Source organism: Melospiza melodia, chromosome 2 (assembly GCF_035770615.1).
Source record: "Melospiza melodia melodia isolate bMelMel2 chromosome 2, bMelMel2.pri, whole genome shotgun sequence".
Taxonomy (NCBI): Eukaryota; Metazoa; Chordata; class Aves; order Passeriformes; family Passerellidae; genus Melospiza; species Melospiza melodia.
The window spans coordinates 57,646,703-57,661,314 of record NC_086195.1 but is presented as its reverse complement, the minus strand read 5'-3'; the positions used below and the strand labels follow the sequence as shown (position 1 = coordinate 57,661,314).

General features: G+C 37.1%; 1 protein-coding gene across 2 annotated transcripts in view; it reads left to right on the top strand.

Annotated features, from left to right (window-relative positions):
- Positions 1–14,612, top strand: part of NME7 (NME/NM23 family member 7) — an 88,835-nt gene that overhangs the window by 36,546 nt on the left and 37,677 nt on the right. For both annotated transcript variants that reach the window (XM_063148292.1, XM_063148293.1), the window contains exons 8-9: positions 12,346–12,410; positions 13,212–13,280. In XM_063148292.1, coding sequence (XP_063004362.1) covers positions 12,346–12,410; positions 13,212–13,280 — 134 coding nt within the window. The remainder of the gene's footprint in view (positions 1–12,345; positions 12,411–13,211; positions 13,281–14,612) is intronic.

Sequence of the window (14,612 nt, the reverse complement as noted above, 5' to 3'; positions counted from 1 at the left end):
TAAAATATTTTGACTCACGCACTGAAACAGTATTTTGAATGCAGAATAAATATCGCCATGTGAGAGCATAGAGTTTTTTCTTAGTAAGATGCAGAGCACACTGCAACATTCTCATCACTTCTTTGTGGATAGCTTAAATGGAAAGAGCAGAAGTGGCTGGAGCAGTTTCCAGGCCTTTCTCACCTCAGGTGGGAAGTCTAGAGAGCTTGCTGAAATTAAAAAAGGCTTTCACAAGAAGGAGTTTCGTAGCTGGTACTGGTAATGTGCCTGTTATCTCTTCCAAGCCTTGCATGGTATTTGCTGCTGATAAGTCTGCCATGCAGCAAAGACACAGCGATGTTCCTTTTACAGAAATATGGACAGCAGCTGGGACTATGATTTTACCCAGCTATGTGTTTGCAGAGGACAAACTTTTCTGTGGCAGGATTGTTAGAGTCCTTCATTTGACTGTAAAAATAGCAAAGTGGATGGCATGGACTGTTTTTTTTTTTAGACTTAAGATAAAATTTTGATTACATATAAAGTTCAGACTCAGGTTTTCTCTTCCTATTTTTAATGTTACTCATCTCTGTAGATTTCAGTGTGATGTCTGTTCCTTTTTTCTTCTGGAACTTCTCTGAATTTTTCTGAGTTGCCAGAAGACAAATTGTGACCCTATTTGCACATCCCTCTGGGTGTGTGAGTGCCTGTAGGAGGCTGAGGGTGGTGAGGAGGGGAGGTATGAATGTATGTAAACAAAAAATGTGTATGCACATCCAGCTTTGTAGTGTGAGTGCTGGTCTTAATGTACCCTATATAGTCCCTTTTCTCACACCGCAGAAGGCTGGAAAGTCAGAGGACAGCTGCCAAAAAGCAACTGAAATTTGAAAGACAAAAAGTGTACCTTGTGTGAGCATTCTCCCTCCATACAGCTGTAATTACTACCCTCAAAAACAAAGAGATGAGAATTGACTTCTCTAAGTCAGTAGACTGTTCTAACACTCTGTTGTGGTTTAACCACAGCTGGCCGCCAAACCCCACACAACCACCCGCTCACTTCTCTGGGATCAGGAGAGAATTGGAGGAGTAAAAGGAGGAAACTCATGGGTTAAGATAAGGACAATTTTATAGGTAAAGCAAAAGCTGCACACACAGGTGTGTGTGTAAGGTAAGTGGAAACACAGCAGCTGGAGAGGAAATCCTGTGTGGCCTTCAGGGAGAAAAGGTTGTTTAGCAAAGCCAGAGGCATGGAAAGAAAATCACGTGGCTCAAAGCATCGGAGCATCTTCTGTGTTGGAGTTTTGATTTGTGATTTACACATTTTCAGTATTGATATCTAAAAATAAACCTTTTTGCAATTTCCTATGCACTGCTGAGGCTTTGAACTTGGCTATCTAATTACCATGAATATAAGCTACTCATTACATATTTACAATTACATGAAGTTTCACTTATGTACTTCAGTTTATATGGAGATCTAGTCTTTATTTCTGTAGAGACATTTGGCTGAATTAATGATTTGAATTTTGCTTTCTGGCCTTTTTCCCCAGTGTTTGTTTTTCCTCCAGAGTCTGTTGCATAACTGATTCTTAGAAGGAAAAATCTTCTGGTTTTCTGTCCTAGAAGATGATTTGCTTTAATGGCAGCTGTAAACTAGGGTGCTTTTCAGGATGTAATCTCTAGTTCATGCTGGTTAATTCTTGGGCACAATACTCTCTTATGAAATGACTTTGATAGCTACAGGTGGTTTCTATCCAGTGATGAAGTAGAGGAAAGTTAGTGTTGGTTTTATCTCTGGCCTTGCTGCCTCTCTCCTGATGGACATACAGAAGTGTCTGGTCCTAGGCAGCCACAGCAGCGCAGCCCAGCCAACCACAGCAGGACCTGTGCAGTGCCCAGGCACCTGAGAATTCCTGTAAGCAGGAGTGTCAGCAGCACATCTCTTAAAGAAGTAGGGCCATAGCTATTGTGTCAGTTTGTGTTAGCGTAACATCTATGGAGGATCAGAAAGGGGTAGGCCATGGAAGGCAGTGTAGCCCAGAGGATTCTGGAGTAGACAGCCTTAGGGAGCTCCCTGGTGGCTGCTCCCAGTGGAGATGGAGAACTTCCCTGGCTGGCAGCAGTGAGATGGTTGTATTTTAGCTCTGAAGAGGCCTTGCAGAGCAGTCCAATTCTTCTTCACTGAGAGCTAGAAGAACGCAGAAGCAACCTGATGCTACTCCAGGCAAATTTGTTCTGACCAGGTCTGCATCAGTTAAACATGATGGGTTTATCCCCTCTAGAATCTGTTAACTTCTCAGTGTCTTTCAGTTTCCTCCTCTTCTCCTGAGACCAGTTTTTAGTCAAGTAGGTTGGTGACTAGTAAGCACAGCTCTAGGATTGTATGGTTAAGTCATTTAACAATTTGAAGTTTTTAGTGTTGTTCTGTGTCTTGTAATCCTCCTGCTTCTTGTGCTTCTGATACTTGAGACACAAGATCATAGTTGCAATCACATAAACATTCTTTTTTTGTAATTCCCCTCCTGTTAGTAGATTTGGAGGTATTGGCACTAGTGCTCAGAAGCCAAACTTGTAAATTCACCATGATGGGTAAACATCAGTGTAGTGCCCTTAGGACAGTTATGATTCGACTGTTTTGTGAGCAGAAATAGCACCCTATAGATCACTGGGTGGGATTAACTTTTAGTATTTTTATGTGTAACAGTTTAGTCATGTTTGCTGTAGGAAGTAGACTTTGGTATTTCGTGACAGGATTAAAGTTTCTTTGATGTGGCCTTTAGTTCTTCCTTGGAAAATTAGCAGGCGAAAAATTTTAAAATAGAGATGATCAGGCTATAAAGATTGAGGTCAGAAGTGTGTAATATGCAAACTGAAAAGGCTGCCTGGAGGAAAGGAAGCCTCTATGGTTTTCAGAGGTCCTAGGCATGAGACTGACTACCCAGACAGGTTTGCTCTCCTTGTATGTGTTAAGCTTGAGATTTTTTTCTAATGTATCAGCTTAATTAAATCCTTTTTCCTCTTAATTAAAAAAGGTACAGTGCTGTCTTCCACAGTATTCTTCAACTAAAGAAAATTCAAATCTCATAGAAAATAAAAGAAGTGGGAATACCTTCTTGCCAAGTGAAAAAGATACTGTGTGGAAATGTGGTTTTAGATCTGTTCTAAGTGGATGATAAAACTTAGACCTCTTCTATATTAACTTAGTAGCTAGTGGACAGCTTTAGAAAGTTGTAGAACTTTATATTCATTAACAAAATGTTGCATGACAGGAAATCATAAGAACCATATTTCCTTCTTTATGCAAAGGCAGAAAAGTTCCAAGTGAGAGAATAGTTTGTAGCTCCAAAGACAAATCTAAATGTGACAAAAAGAATACCAAGGATGGTAGTTCAGTCTCAGACAAGTACAGAAACAAGGTTTACTTATGTAGACTCTCAGGTGAATTTACTGTACAAGAGAGAGTGAGGAGTGTAGAGCATGGAAATCTGCCATTGTAGTGGATGGATTATCTGACTGCAGACAACTGAAGGACTGTCCTGACACACAATAGACTTGTTGCTTTTTGAAAGAGAGCAAGCATCACTATGAAAATGTTCAGTTCACCTCTGTATAATGCTAAGTGTACTTACATGTGTGTAGTTAGGAAACTGAATAAGCTGGAAAAGAAAAAGAGGATGGTATAGTAGAGATACAAATCTATTATCACTCTTAGCACTACTTATCTATTTCATAGGTTTTCTCAAGGCAATTTGTATTCATTAGATATAAAAACTCTGGAAATTGTTGGCTTTTCTTTACCTTTTTAGGCATAAGTCTGAGGAATTAAGGATTTTTATTTTCAGGAGACCTAGAATTAGAATATGGTTTTCAGAAAACTGGCTTGAGAAAAAATGAGGAGTGCAATTTTCTCGTAAGTTATCTGAAAGTACATCTTCTGTCTGTGATAAGTGTGCAGATAATAGAAAGGTGAAGTGCAGATGCTGTGGAGTTTACCCCATTACAGGTAAAACCTTTCTTTGGATTTTGTCTACAAGACTGAGTGCCAAGTGGAAGGAATTATTTGTAGATAGAATCTGGAAGCAAAAAAAAAATAAATTGTGGAATGAACAAAAGTCTTTGCAGATACTTCAGAGTGGATGGTTTGAGATGTGACCTCAGGGTATTCCCACATGCAACATGGCAATCTTAGTGCTGCAGTCATGTGAGGACTAACTAGTAAAACACTGCTTTCAGCTGCAGGCATTCTTTTGCAGACAGACTTGCCCAGGGAGGAGAGGTATTTTATGTCAAATGAAATGCAGTTTGTTTCTTGTGTTTTCCTCGAATATATATACTATGTAGGATGTTGAAACATTTGGTGGTGTCTAGTGGTGCTGGGTTTTTTTTGGTTGATTGGGTTTTTTTCTCTTTAGAGAAGCTAGAAAAAAGTAGTTAAAGTGAAAACAACCTACTTTGCCACTTCATCACCGTTTTTTAGAATAAAAAAGATTTAGCTTTCATGAAAGAAGTCATCCATACGCTTCCATCTGTGTTGTTAATTCTTTGCTGTAGTTGTAGTGATGGATATTCCTTGCCAGGGATGTTTGGTTTTGAAACCAAGCCCATAGTGTTTCTTGTTTTACTTCTGCCTAAAGTTTTAGCACCTTGGCATTGGTTTCCCAGCTTAAACTGATTTTTGATTTCAATGACTACTGGGAAAGTGACATCTATTTTTTTGATGTATGAAAAATATATTTTACATTTAAATATATTTTGGTAAGGGAGGAGGTGAACTGAATTTGGAAATCCTTTCTGACAGTTTGAGATGGGATGGAAGAGGAGGAGATACACTTCTGAGTACCAAACAGATCAAATGGCACAGCCAATCCTTGCTGGAGCTCATAAGTATCCTCCAAGTGGAAAAAAATGTATTTGCTACTGTGTTCAGTAGACTTATAGTGGTGATGTTCATATTACTGGAAATCATCTCTGTGCAGGGACGATGGTATTATTGTAAAAAAAAAAAAAGAGACATTAGAAATGAGTGTTTACTACTGCATTTTGGGATTTCACTTGTAAAGGGTTAGAGAAAAGTCAATTAGAAGAGTGGACCAGGATAGTGAAACTTCTTTTCATACCAGGGAAACTGATTAATCAGGTGTGTATAATTTCATTGAAATCACTCAGTGGTTGATGGACGTTTACCAACATGTCTTTTGTGAAGTAAAATATTGTATATTGATCTCTGAATTCTCCAAGTATTCTTTTTCTAAAGGAAGGTAAAACAGTGTAAGATAGCCTAATTCATTTGGTTATCAGTGCCTTTGTTAAAGTTCTTTGCTGTCAGGAAACCAGAATTTTCCTTTAGTGGAGTAAATTGTTTGTTTAGATCTTTACAACATAGGAATCCGCATAGCTTTAAATGTCTCCCTGAATGTAGGACTGGACATGAGCACGTCAAATTAAAAGAGCTTTACAAATGAAGTCTTATCAGGCATCCTGGGGCCAGTTCTTGTCAATATTGTCATTGATGGCTTGGATGGGTGAGGTTAGAGCATGCTTGCAATGTTCACACATGATGTCAAGTGCCTACTGAAATTTTGAAGGATGTGAACAGAACATTTCTGTGAACAGAACATCAGAACATTCATGATGAATTACAGAAATTATGTGATGCAAAGATGATGAAACCGAGTATAAACTGCATAACATTACTGTGGAGAAGGGATAATAAATGCAAAGATATAAAATAAAGAAGAACTGGCAGAGTATCAGTGAAAAGTTTGACAAATTGTTGGTATAGTGATGAAACAGGCACAACCTGTGTTCACTATGTACCCACTAGTTCTGCTTAATGAAAATCCAACTAATTTATCATATCCAATTTCTGAGCTCTTTGTTTCAAAAAGAACAGAAAAAGAAAGCAAAAGAATAAGAGATTTAGCCAATGAAAGCTGTATGGGTTTAATTTGTTTAACCTGAGATAGGTAGGACAGGGATATACAGCTTTCTCTAAGTACATTTACAAAATATGTGCATATTTACTAATTTAGGAGAAAGAAGATTTAATGTAATCATTAAGGAATACTTTGCAGTGTGTCACTGGCCTGATGTTTGGTGATGTAATGGAACCTGAAGTTACCAGAAATTTTTGAGAACATTTTAGAAAAATGAAAAAAATGTGACCATGCCTAATCTAACTCACTGTACCTTGAAGCAAAAGGTAAATATATCGAAGTCTCTTCTTTTACTACCCTTTTCAAATCAGAGTGTAAGGAGAAAGGCAAGATACTGGATCTGAAGACAGCCAAGACACAGAATATAGGAATATGTGATAGTCTTTTGCCAAGTGGAAAATAATTACAGAGCTTACAGTGTATTTACTATTGTTCTAGGAGAGTGAGTTGTTGAACTTTCCAGATTGTAAGGGATTGCATGAAGATTTTTACCTCCAGAATTAATTTGACAGTGAAATAGTAGATTAAAGTTATTGTTTGTAATTATAGGCTAATGCACATTCCAAGGAGTAAATTTAACCACTTCCTCTCTGTAGCTGTAACCATTAATGAGAAGTCTCATGCACAGTGTTCAGCAGGGATAACCAGAGAAAAGGGAAGAAATGTTACTAAGATTGTGAATGGTTTGAATTACAATACTGAATGCTTTAATATAATCCAGTGGTATTATCATATGGATAATTTTATTTATCCATATGATAATACTTATCCATATGATAATATTTATTTAAATTTATTTATTTATTTTATTATATTTATTTATTATATAATAAATAAATTATTATTTATTTATTATATAATAAGATATCATATTTAGTTTTTGATATCATGTTTAGTTTGTTATTAAGAAATAAGCAAAAATAAATGAAATTCATTATAGCCATAGAAACATTCTACTAGCTGGAATGATTGACCGTAATCTTCTTAAGTTGAAAGAAAAATAAAATCTGATTGGATGTGCTAAAGAAGTACAAAGTAATGAACATCGTGAAAGAAAGAGCAAAGCAAATTGGGTATTTATTTTGAAACTTTCTCTTAACACAGAACAAAGAAAGAAAACGAAGCTTTTCTGGGTTTTGGATTTTTTTGCAGATATACAGCTGTCAGTTAGAGTTCAGCATAACTGTGGCACAAATATTGACTTTTGTTCATAATACTGCTTTCTTCTCCAAATTGTCTTCTCCAATGGCTCCCGCTGCCCAGCCAAATTGCTGGATACTTTGTATAGTCTGGTTCTGATCTTTGCCTTGAATTTCTCTATGGGCCTTTGTATCTGAATGCTGAGTGTGACTCTTCCCATCTGTTCCCATGTAAGAATTTCCAGAATACCTTTTTTTCCCTATGGCTTTTCATCATTCTGCATCTTATAATGCCCTGTCTGCCATTCACATGTGTGGTCTTGCCTTGTTCATAGAAGTTCAGAAAGCTGCAGCTGAAATTAAGCCTTTGAACCTTCCCCCCCTTTGAATCTGTCAGTTCCCATTCTCAGCTGTGTCACATAGTTGGTCATTTTGGTTTCAAGACCCCCTGAGATTTAATATCCATATGCATAATTTTTCTTGTGCTAGCAGTATCCTGACTTGTACTTTCCAGTAAGGCCGTGGTGATATCTTTGTTTTCACTCCTTAACTTTTAGTATTTTCAGATGAATATTTTCTGTAAACGTTTTCACCAGTGCTGCAGTGTTGACAAAGTTCTCCATAAATTTCTGTAAAACTGCCCTTCAAACTTCTCGAGGTTCTCCTTTAATATTCTCCTCTAGGTTTCTCCTAGACAGAAATGAGGGATAATGGAAAATCCTGGACTCTATCACTATGAACAATATTCTTTCAGCGTTTCTCACATGCTCCTCTCTCTCCCATCTGGCTTTTCTTTTTCTCCTCATCACTTGCCTGGGGGGCTTTTGAGGTCCCCCTCTCCTTTGCTGGCCCAGAGTGTGTCACTCAGGAGACCCTCTGTCATTCCCTGGTGTGCCAGAGCACAGGTGCAAAAATGACTGCATATCCTTTTTCACACAGTACACAGTGGGGCTGGAAGACCAATAATTATAGATTATCACCATGACCAAACTTTTGGGGAGTCTAGAAATGGTGTATTTATGCTGCATAGTAAACATGCCTAGAGTTGTGTTATTCCTAAGTAGAAAAAGAAGAAAAGAGAGAGAAACCTTGTTCTTCAGGGTATAGGTTGACCAACTGATAGGAAGAAGTGCAGTTTTTGAGAAGGACATTTGTTATTTACTTACTGCCCAGTGTTTTCCAATGTTGTCTGAAACAAAGATTAGCAAGAACTTCAACTGAAATATATTGCAGGGGAGCCCAACTCTAAATCCCACTTTTCCATCTTCTAGAGTTCAAAAAGGACTTTGCTTGGAGTCAAGCCTGATTGTGATTTTCTGGAGTTTTGAATTAGGACCTTACCACTTGGCAGTAAAGAATCAGATTATTTCATTATACTATGAAGCAAAATTGCATTTCAAAATGTCAGAAAAAAGCATTAAATTAAATTTCTACTTATAGCTAGTGATATGTTAAGCACCCAGTACAGGTTACTTTTAGAAGTATATTACTGGATGAGGTGGATCATCAATCTGATCAGTCATGGCAGTTTTTGTATTCCTGTCAAAAAAACCCTGATGTTCAAGAGGAATTATTTTTAATTATTGGAAGGATTTAAAAAAACGACATATGGAGGCTGAGATGAGGAATCTAGTTCTTGCCTTGATTTGAAAGCAGTCTGCTCTCTTGCCTAATGAGCTTTTGTCAGAGGAATGGTTAAATTAGGAAACAGGTCAAGAAGAAAGGGAAGAGAATGTAGCATTCCTATTCCTAGAGCTGGGAATGAGAATGAGAATTCTCTTCTAGGGAAGAGAATGTAACATTCCTATTCCTAGTGGTTCATAGTGCACTGGGACTGAAAGCTCTCCAGTAGCACAGCTGCTGGGGCTCATTGATTAAAGTGACTTGCATTAAATAGTTTTATTTTATCCCAGTGCATAATTCTGCAAACAGGGGTAATATTTTTCAGTCTGATGTCTTCCCTGCTACTTTCTGTTTCTTAATGAAGAACAATTTTCAAATACTGTATGTTGTAAAGCAACCAAGTCGTATAATATTAATGTAACTGATGAAGTCTTGGTACTTTATAATTTTACCTGATTAAAATATATTGGAAAATTATTTCTGTCTATATTGGAAAACTATTATGTCCTGTACTAGGTTTGTAGTAATATAATGCTGCCCAGAAGGCAAGAAATGTGTTTGTAGTAATATAATGCTGCCCAGAAGGCAAGAAAGGAAGCCCAAGCTTCCTTTCTTTCACTCTTTTTTCTTGGATTAGTGTTAAATTCCCTCAGTTGTATTTAGTAATGCTTGGGATTCTTTTGTGCTTTGTGACTGAAAACTTATCATAGCTGGTGCCTAATATGTGGCTTTGATTTTTGTTCTTACTGTAATCACATTTTAAGCATCCACTGACCCTTTTTGAAGGGTCCTTAGAAAGTTGTTTTTTCACTACAGATTTGGATTTTAAAGTTGAAAAGAACTGTTGAAAGCTGCTGAAATGGCACTCTAATTAGCTCATATTTTCCTGAGCCTTATCTGCCCCCAAAGAAGAGGATATGTCCCAGTTCAATCATGCAACTAGCTGAAAGCCTCAGACAGATCCCAGGCTGAACCTTGAGCTTGCATTCTTCTATTGCTTGGAGATTGCCTTTGTGCTTTTTGTTTCTATTTTGGTTCAGGTAGAATTTGAAAGGAAAGTGTCCCTAGGAGAAATGATGTGTGGATTGCCTAAACTGGGACAAGGCAGAGCAAGTCACTGGATCTGTGGATCTGCGCTGCCACTGGCAACTTGCTTACGCTCCGCTGCCTCAATTCCCACATCCTGGAAGTGGAGCTAGCATCCTGCTTTGCAAACATAAATGAAATCTCATGCCCTTTCTTCCTCAAGGCACTTTTAATTTTGTGGGTGAGGTGTCTATCTGTCTGAATGGTGACACGAAGTCCTTTGGTTAAGCCTTTTGGATGTTGAAGATATGCGCAATCTGTCTGGAGCACCAAAGTGCTCTGCTGCTCTGATGAGTGAGAGTGAACTCAGAAATACATGGGAGAGGAAAACCTTGATAGATTTATCACAATTATTAAAGAAACCTTGTATTAAAGACCTTTATGCAAAATACCTTCCTACTTTCATTCTGTTGTTAAATACCTTCCTACTTTCATTTCTATCTCCTCTCTACACAAGATATAGGTCTTAGTGACTTCAGTAGACAAACAGTCCAGAAAACTGAATAGAGTCCCCCTTTTCTTCTCTTATATATGGATTTTATTTGTAGGTTGTAAAACTGCTGAAGACAAAAGTTCTGTAAAAAGCAGATCTCCATAATACCCCCTAAGTTGATGTATTTTAATTAGATGCTTGTTGGCTTAGAGTGCCTATGCAAGTTGCCTATTCTTGACTAAGTGTAAAATGGATATCTGTCAGGCAAAGCAGCTGTCTCTAATGTTTCTAATAGCTTTTTCCCTGCAAGTGAGAGTGACCATTTATCTGCCAGTGCCTTGTCTTCATCTTTGCTGGTTTCTGGTGAAGCAGTTGACCAGAGTGTTGTCTTTGAAGTTTGAGAATGAGGAAATGTTTATGCTGTGTCACATATTTAATTAGTTAATTAGTTAAATTCATTTATTTATTCAATTTATTTATTGATTTCCTGAATGATTCCCAGCCAGTCACTTGATCTCTTTACAAACTGCCCATTTATCTCTGAAAACAAGACTGAAGGCTCACTGCCTCAGCGGAATCTGTGTGGAAGCATCTAAGCTGCTCAGCCTTTCCAGCAGAGTGGACAAAAAGAAATCAGAGCTCTGGGTTTTGTCTCTGGTATGGTCTTATATTTCCTGGGCAAATCTGTCCAAGACCCTTCATTTTGTTGTTGCAATTTTTTTTTTTTAATCTTAAAAAATGGGTATTTTTTTTCCTCTGGGTTCACAGAAGTGAACTTTCACCAAAACATGGTGGAACAGTGTAGTGGGACAGGAATTGTATTTGCCTCTGCTTGTTTCTATGTTCTATAAATACAAAGAGCTGCATGGACTGAGTATGCACTGAAATCTCAGATATTCCCTTCAGTAGTTGGAAGATTTTTGGAAGAAATATGCAGTGTTTTGTAGAGGGAAAGCTTTTCTACACAAACTTAGTATGAAAATATGGTAGCAAATACTTCAGAGACATGCTTGGGGTTTTTTTTCGTTTTCATTTTTAAATACAATTTTGAAAGCCTTTCAACCCTCAGTGTCATTTACTCAGAGCTTCCACTGACCTTTTGATGTGGTAGGAAGCTCCCCAGTCCTATGCCACAGGTAGGCTGTATCTCAAGCATGCTATATCTTCCATACTACCTTTGTTTTATTCTCATCTCCTAAATTTGTGCAGTGCTAAATATCCTGAAATTTAAAGACTACTTAATAAAAGGATCTGATGACCAGGAGTCACATCTGCTGTAATAATTCGTTACAGCGTATTCTTCTGTGATTAACTCTTTTCTAGATAAATGTACAGAAATTTGTATTTTCTCACAAATGGTACTAGAGGACAGGCATTTGTGTTCTATAAAAAAACCAATGATTCTGTGAAATTCACTCATACAGAGTACTGTGCTTGGCTGACATAATCCATAATCTCCAAAATTGCCTGATCTTATAACCACGGGCAAATCTAAAATATACATTCAGTGGAAAATCAGTGGTTCTTGTTTTCTGAAGTTCCATGTTTTGTTTTACGATATCAGTCAGTCTTTGAGGATGTGTTCTGGAGAGAAAAAGCAAGCAGTGTCATCAGCAATAGCATATTTGTGAACTGTAAACTTTGAAGGAATAGGTTACTTTGCACTAATGTGATTTTCCCATAGAAGACATTAACTCCTGTGCTAGTTTATTGGCAACATTTGTTATCATCCTGCATTGTTTCTGGCTTAAAGTAGGACCTGCAAAAATTAAATGACAGCTGGTGCTCTGAATTGATGACTGATTAGCATCAGTATTGCCAGTGGGTCTTCATTAAAAATATAAATCTTGGTCTTGCAGCAACTGGGTGTTTTGCAGTTGATCTGAGAAAAGCAAAGGCTTTGCAAATTACCTTTTCTGGTAGAAATTATTTTCAGCAGCTTCATGGAGTTTAATTATTTGAAACCATCAATGTGTAAGCTCATATAGAACATAGAATGTGTGAAATCAGCCCTGTTCTCTGCTTCCTCTCAAGCATTACACAAACACTGTTTTTTCAGTTTGAGAATAAGCAGTATATTGGCATAATACCTTTCAGTTGTAAAATCTGCTTTTTGACATTGAATGCTGTATTTTCCATGTTTCTTCAGGGCTTTCTGGAAAGATTATAAAAGCCATCCTCAAGGAAGGATTTGAGATCTCAGCTTTGCAGATGGTAGGTTTCCTTTTGTTTGTTTTTATGATAAACAGAAGTTGGAGTAGTGCTGTATGCATGTCATAGTGGTGCACAGGTGTCTTCCTGCAGTATAAAACTCTTGTGCAGGCTGTAGCAGTGTTTTGGAATCAGCATTGTCCTGGTGATATTTGTGTTTTAGTATCTGACTGATCAGATAATCTGTTTCTGTTTGCTTGGTGACCTTGAGCCAAGACACTTCACTTCCCTGTATCTGAGTTTCCCCATAGTTAGCAGGGGAAGTAATTATATCTGTCTCTTCCAGAGCAATTTGAGATATCTTTACAAAATGTACTAGCTAAGATTAATTAAACTATTTTTAATATCCTTCCTTATTTTTTTAAAAAAATTATATATTTAGTATGAATTATGGGGAATGCTTTTAAAGGTACTTTAGGGGTTTTGACACCCTGAATACCTCAGCAGTTAAAGGGATTTGGCACAGAGATTGTTCCCAAGAGTCCTGCACTTCAGTTGTGGTGAAAGTCTCAAGACCTGACATTCTCCTATCACTCAAATCATCCCTATCACAAATGAAGAATAGTGCCTTTCTCAGTGGGATCAGCCAACACTACATTGTCTACTTGTATCTGATGTAGAGAAGGTACTGTGTGCTATGTTGCCTGTGCTATCACTAAGTTGCTGACATGCTTCATATTACAGTAGTAAAGCCATTCCTTTTACCTAGTAAAAGTTAGAGGATTCTGAATGTTTGCTGGTTAAGAATGGCTGTCTATTCCTGTTGTTGTTTAATATAGACTGGCTAACATTTTGGTTTTTTAGGTCAACATGGAGCGTCCAAATGTGGAAGAATTTTATGAGATTTACAAAGGCGTTGTCCCTGAATACCTGGTAAGCCTAAGTTTAACAAGAATCTGTTCAAAAATAAAATATGCTCAAGTGAGGAAATTACCACATTTCTTATTGCTTGGGATTGTGATGTGGTTTCTTTTGTTGAGCAGTTCTAGTCTGTTCTCAAATATATTAATTCATTGTGAGAATCATGTTATGTGTGTCATAATCTAAGACAGCCTTTAATGAAAATTGTTCAGCTGAGGAATTTGTAAAATACAACAGAGTCATGTCCCCAGCTTCCCACAGAAAAGTTATTTTATTGATGTTGAACTATGAGACTCCTTCACACCTGCATCTTTATTTGATTGGATATTGTTAGAGTGGCTTGGACCAAAATACATATTTATAATTTTATTTACAATGAGGCTGCTGTGTTGGAGGCTATCCTAATGGCATTTTGAACTATTCTTTGGTTTATTTGTCATATATAAGTCATTTGACTTATATATAAGTCAATCTGACTTTCATAAATATTCAGAAAATTTAAGAAGTTTGAGATATGCTGTAATCCCAGTGGACATCTGAGACTCTCTACAGTGTTATGATTTCTTGTACTGTCATGTAAAACTTCCTGACTGCAGATAGAACAATGGGAATACAGGAAGATGAGCTTGTATTTCTGGATCACCTTCTCTCAGAGGATTTTGGTTCATTTTACTCAGAGTAATTTTTACTTTACTGTTCTGTTGCAAATTATCCTTAATTTTTAAATGGTTACATTATTGTAAGTTTTCTACATATTTACTAATATTACTCTGAAAATGAAATTTTAATTATTTTTTTTCCTCCTTTATGATTGTTCAGTCTATCCTATTTCAACAAAGTTTGTAGATTTGTCTTTAAATGGGTTAGGAGTGCTGTTAATTCACTCTCAGATTGGGGAATACTCATGAAGTGTCCTCTGAACATAATTTTTGACAAGTACCAAAGGGAGATTGGGCAGGCATACTTGTGAGTATGTGGCAGAATTTAAAAACTGAAGTATCTGACCAGTATTTCAGGGTCTGAGGAGTCCTGTAGTGCTGCAAATGTCTCTGCTTTGAACAAAATGGGAAATTCTCTGCCATTTTCTGCAGCTCTTGGGCTGCACAATCTCTAACCCTCTAACAAGTTGCAAATTTTAGTTATATAATTAAATTGAAGAGTTACTCAGAGGGGAAGGTGACATTTAAACAAGGTAAGTCAATAAATAAAATGCATTGTAGGTGATGTCAAGAAAAGTGAGAATCTGGGGCTCCATCCTGCAGGTTATATGTGCTGGATTGAAAAGAAAATCAAATTCATATTTTCATGCATTCAATATCTGAAAAGTAGGAAAACATAGAAAAG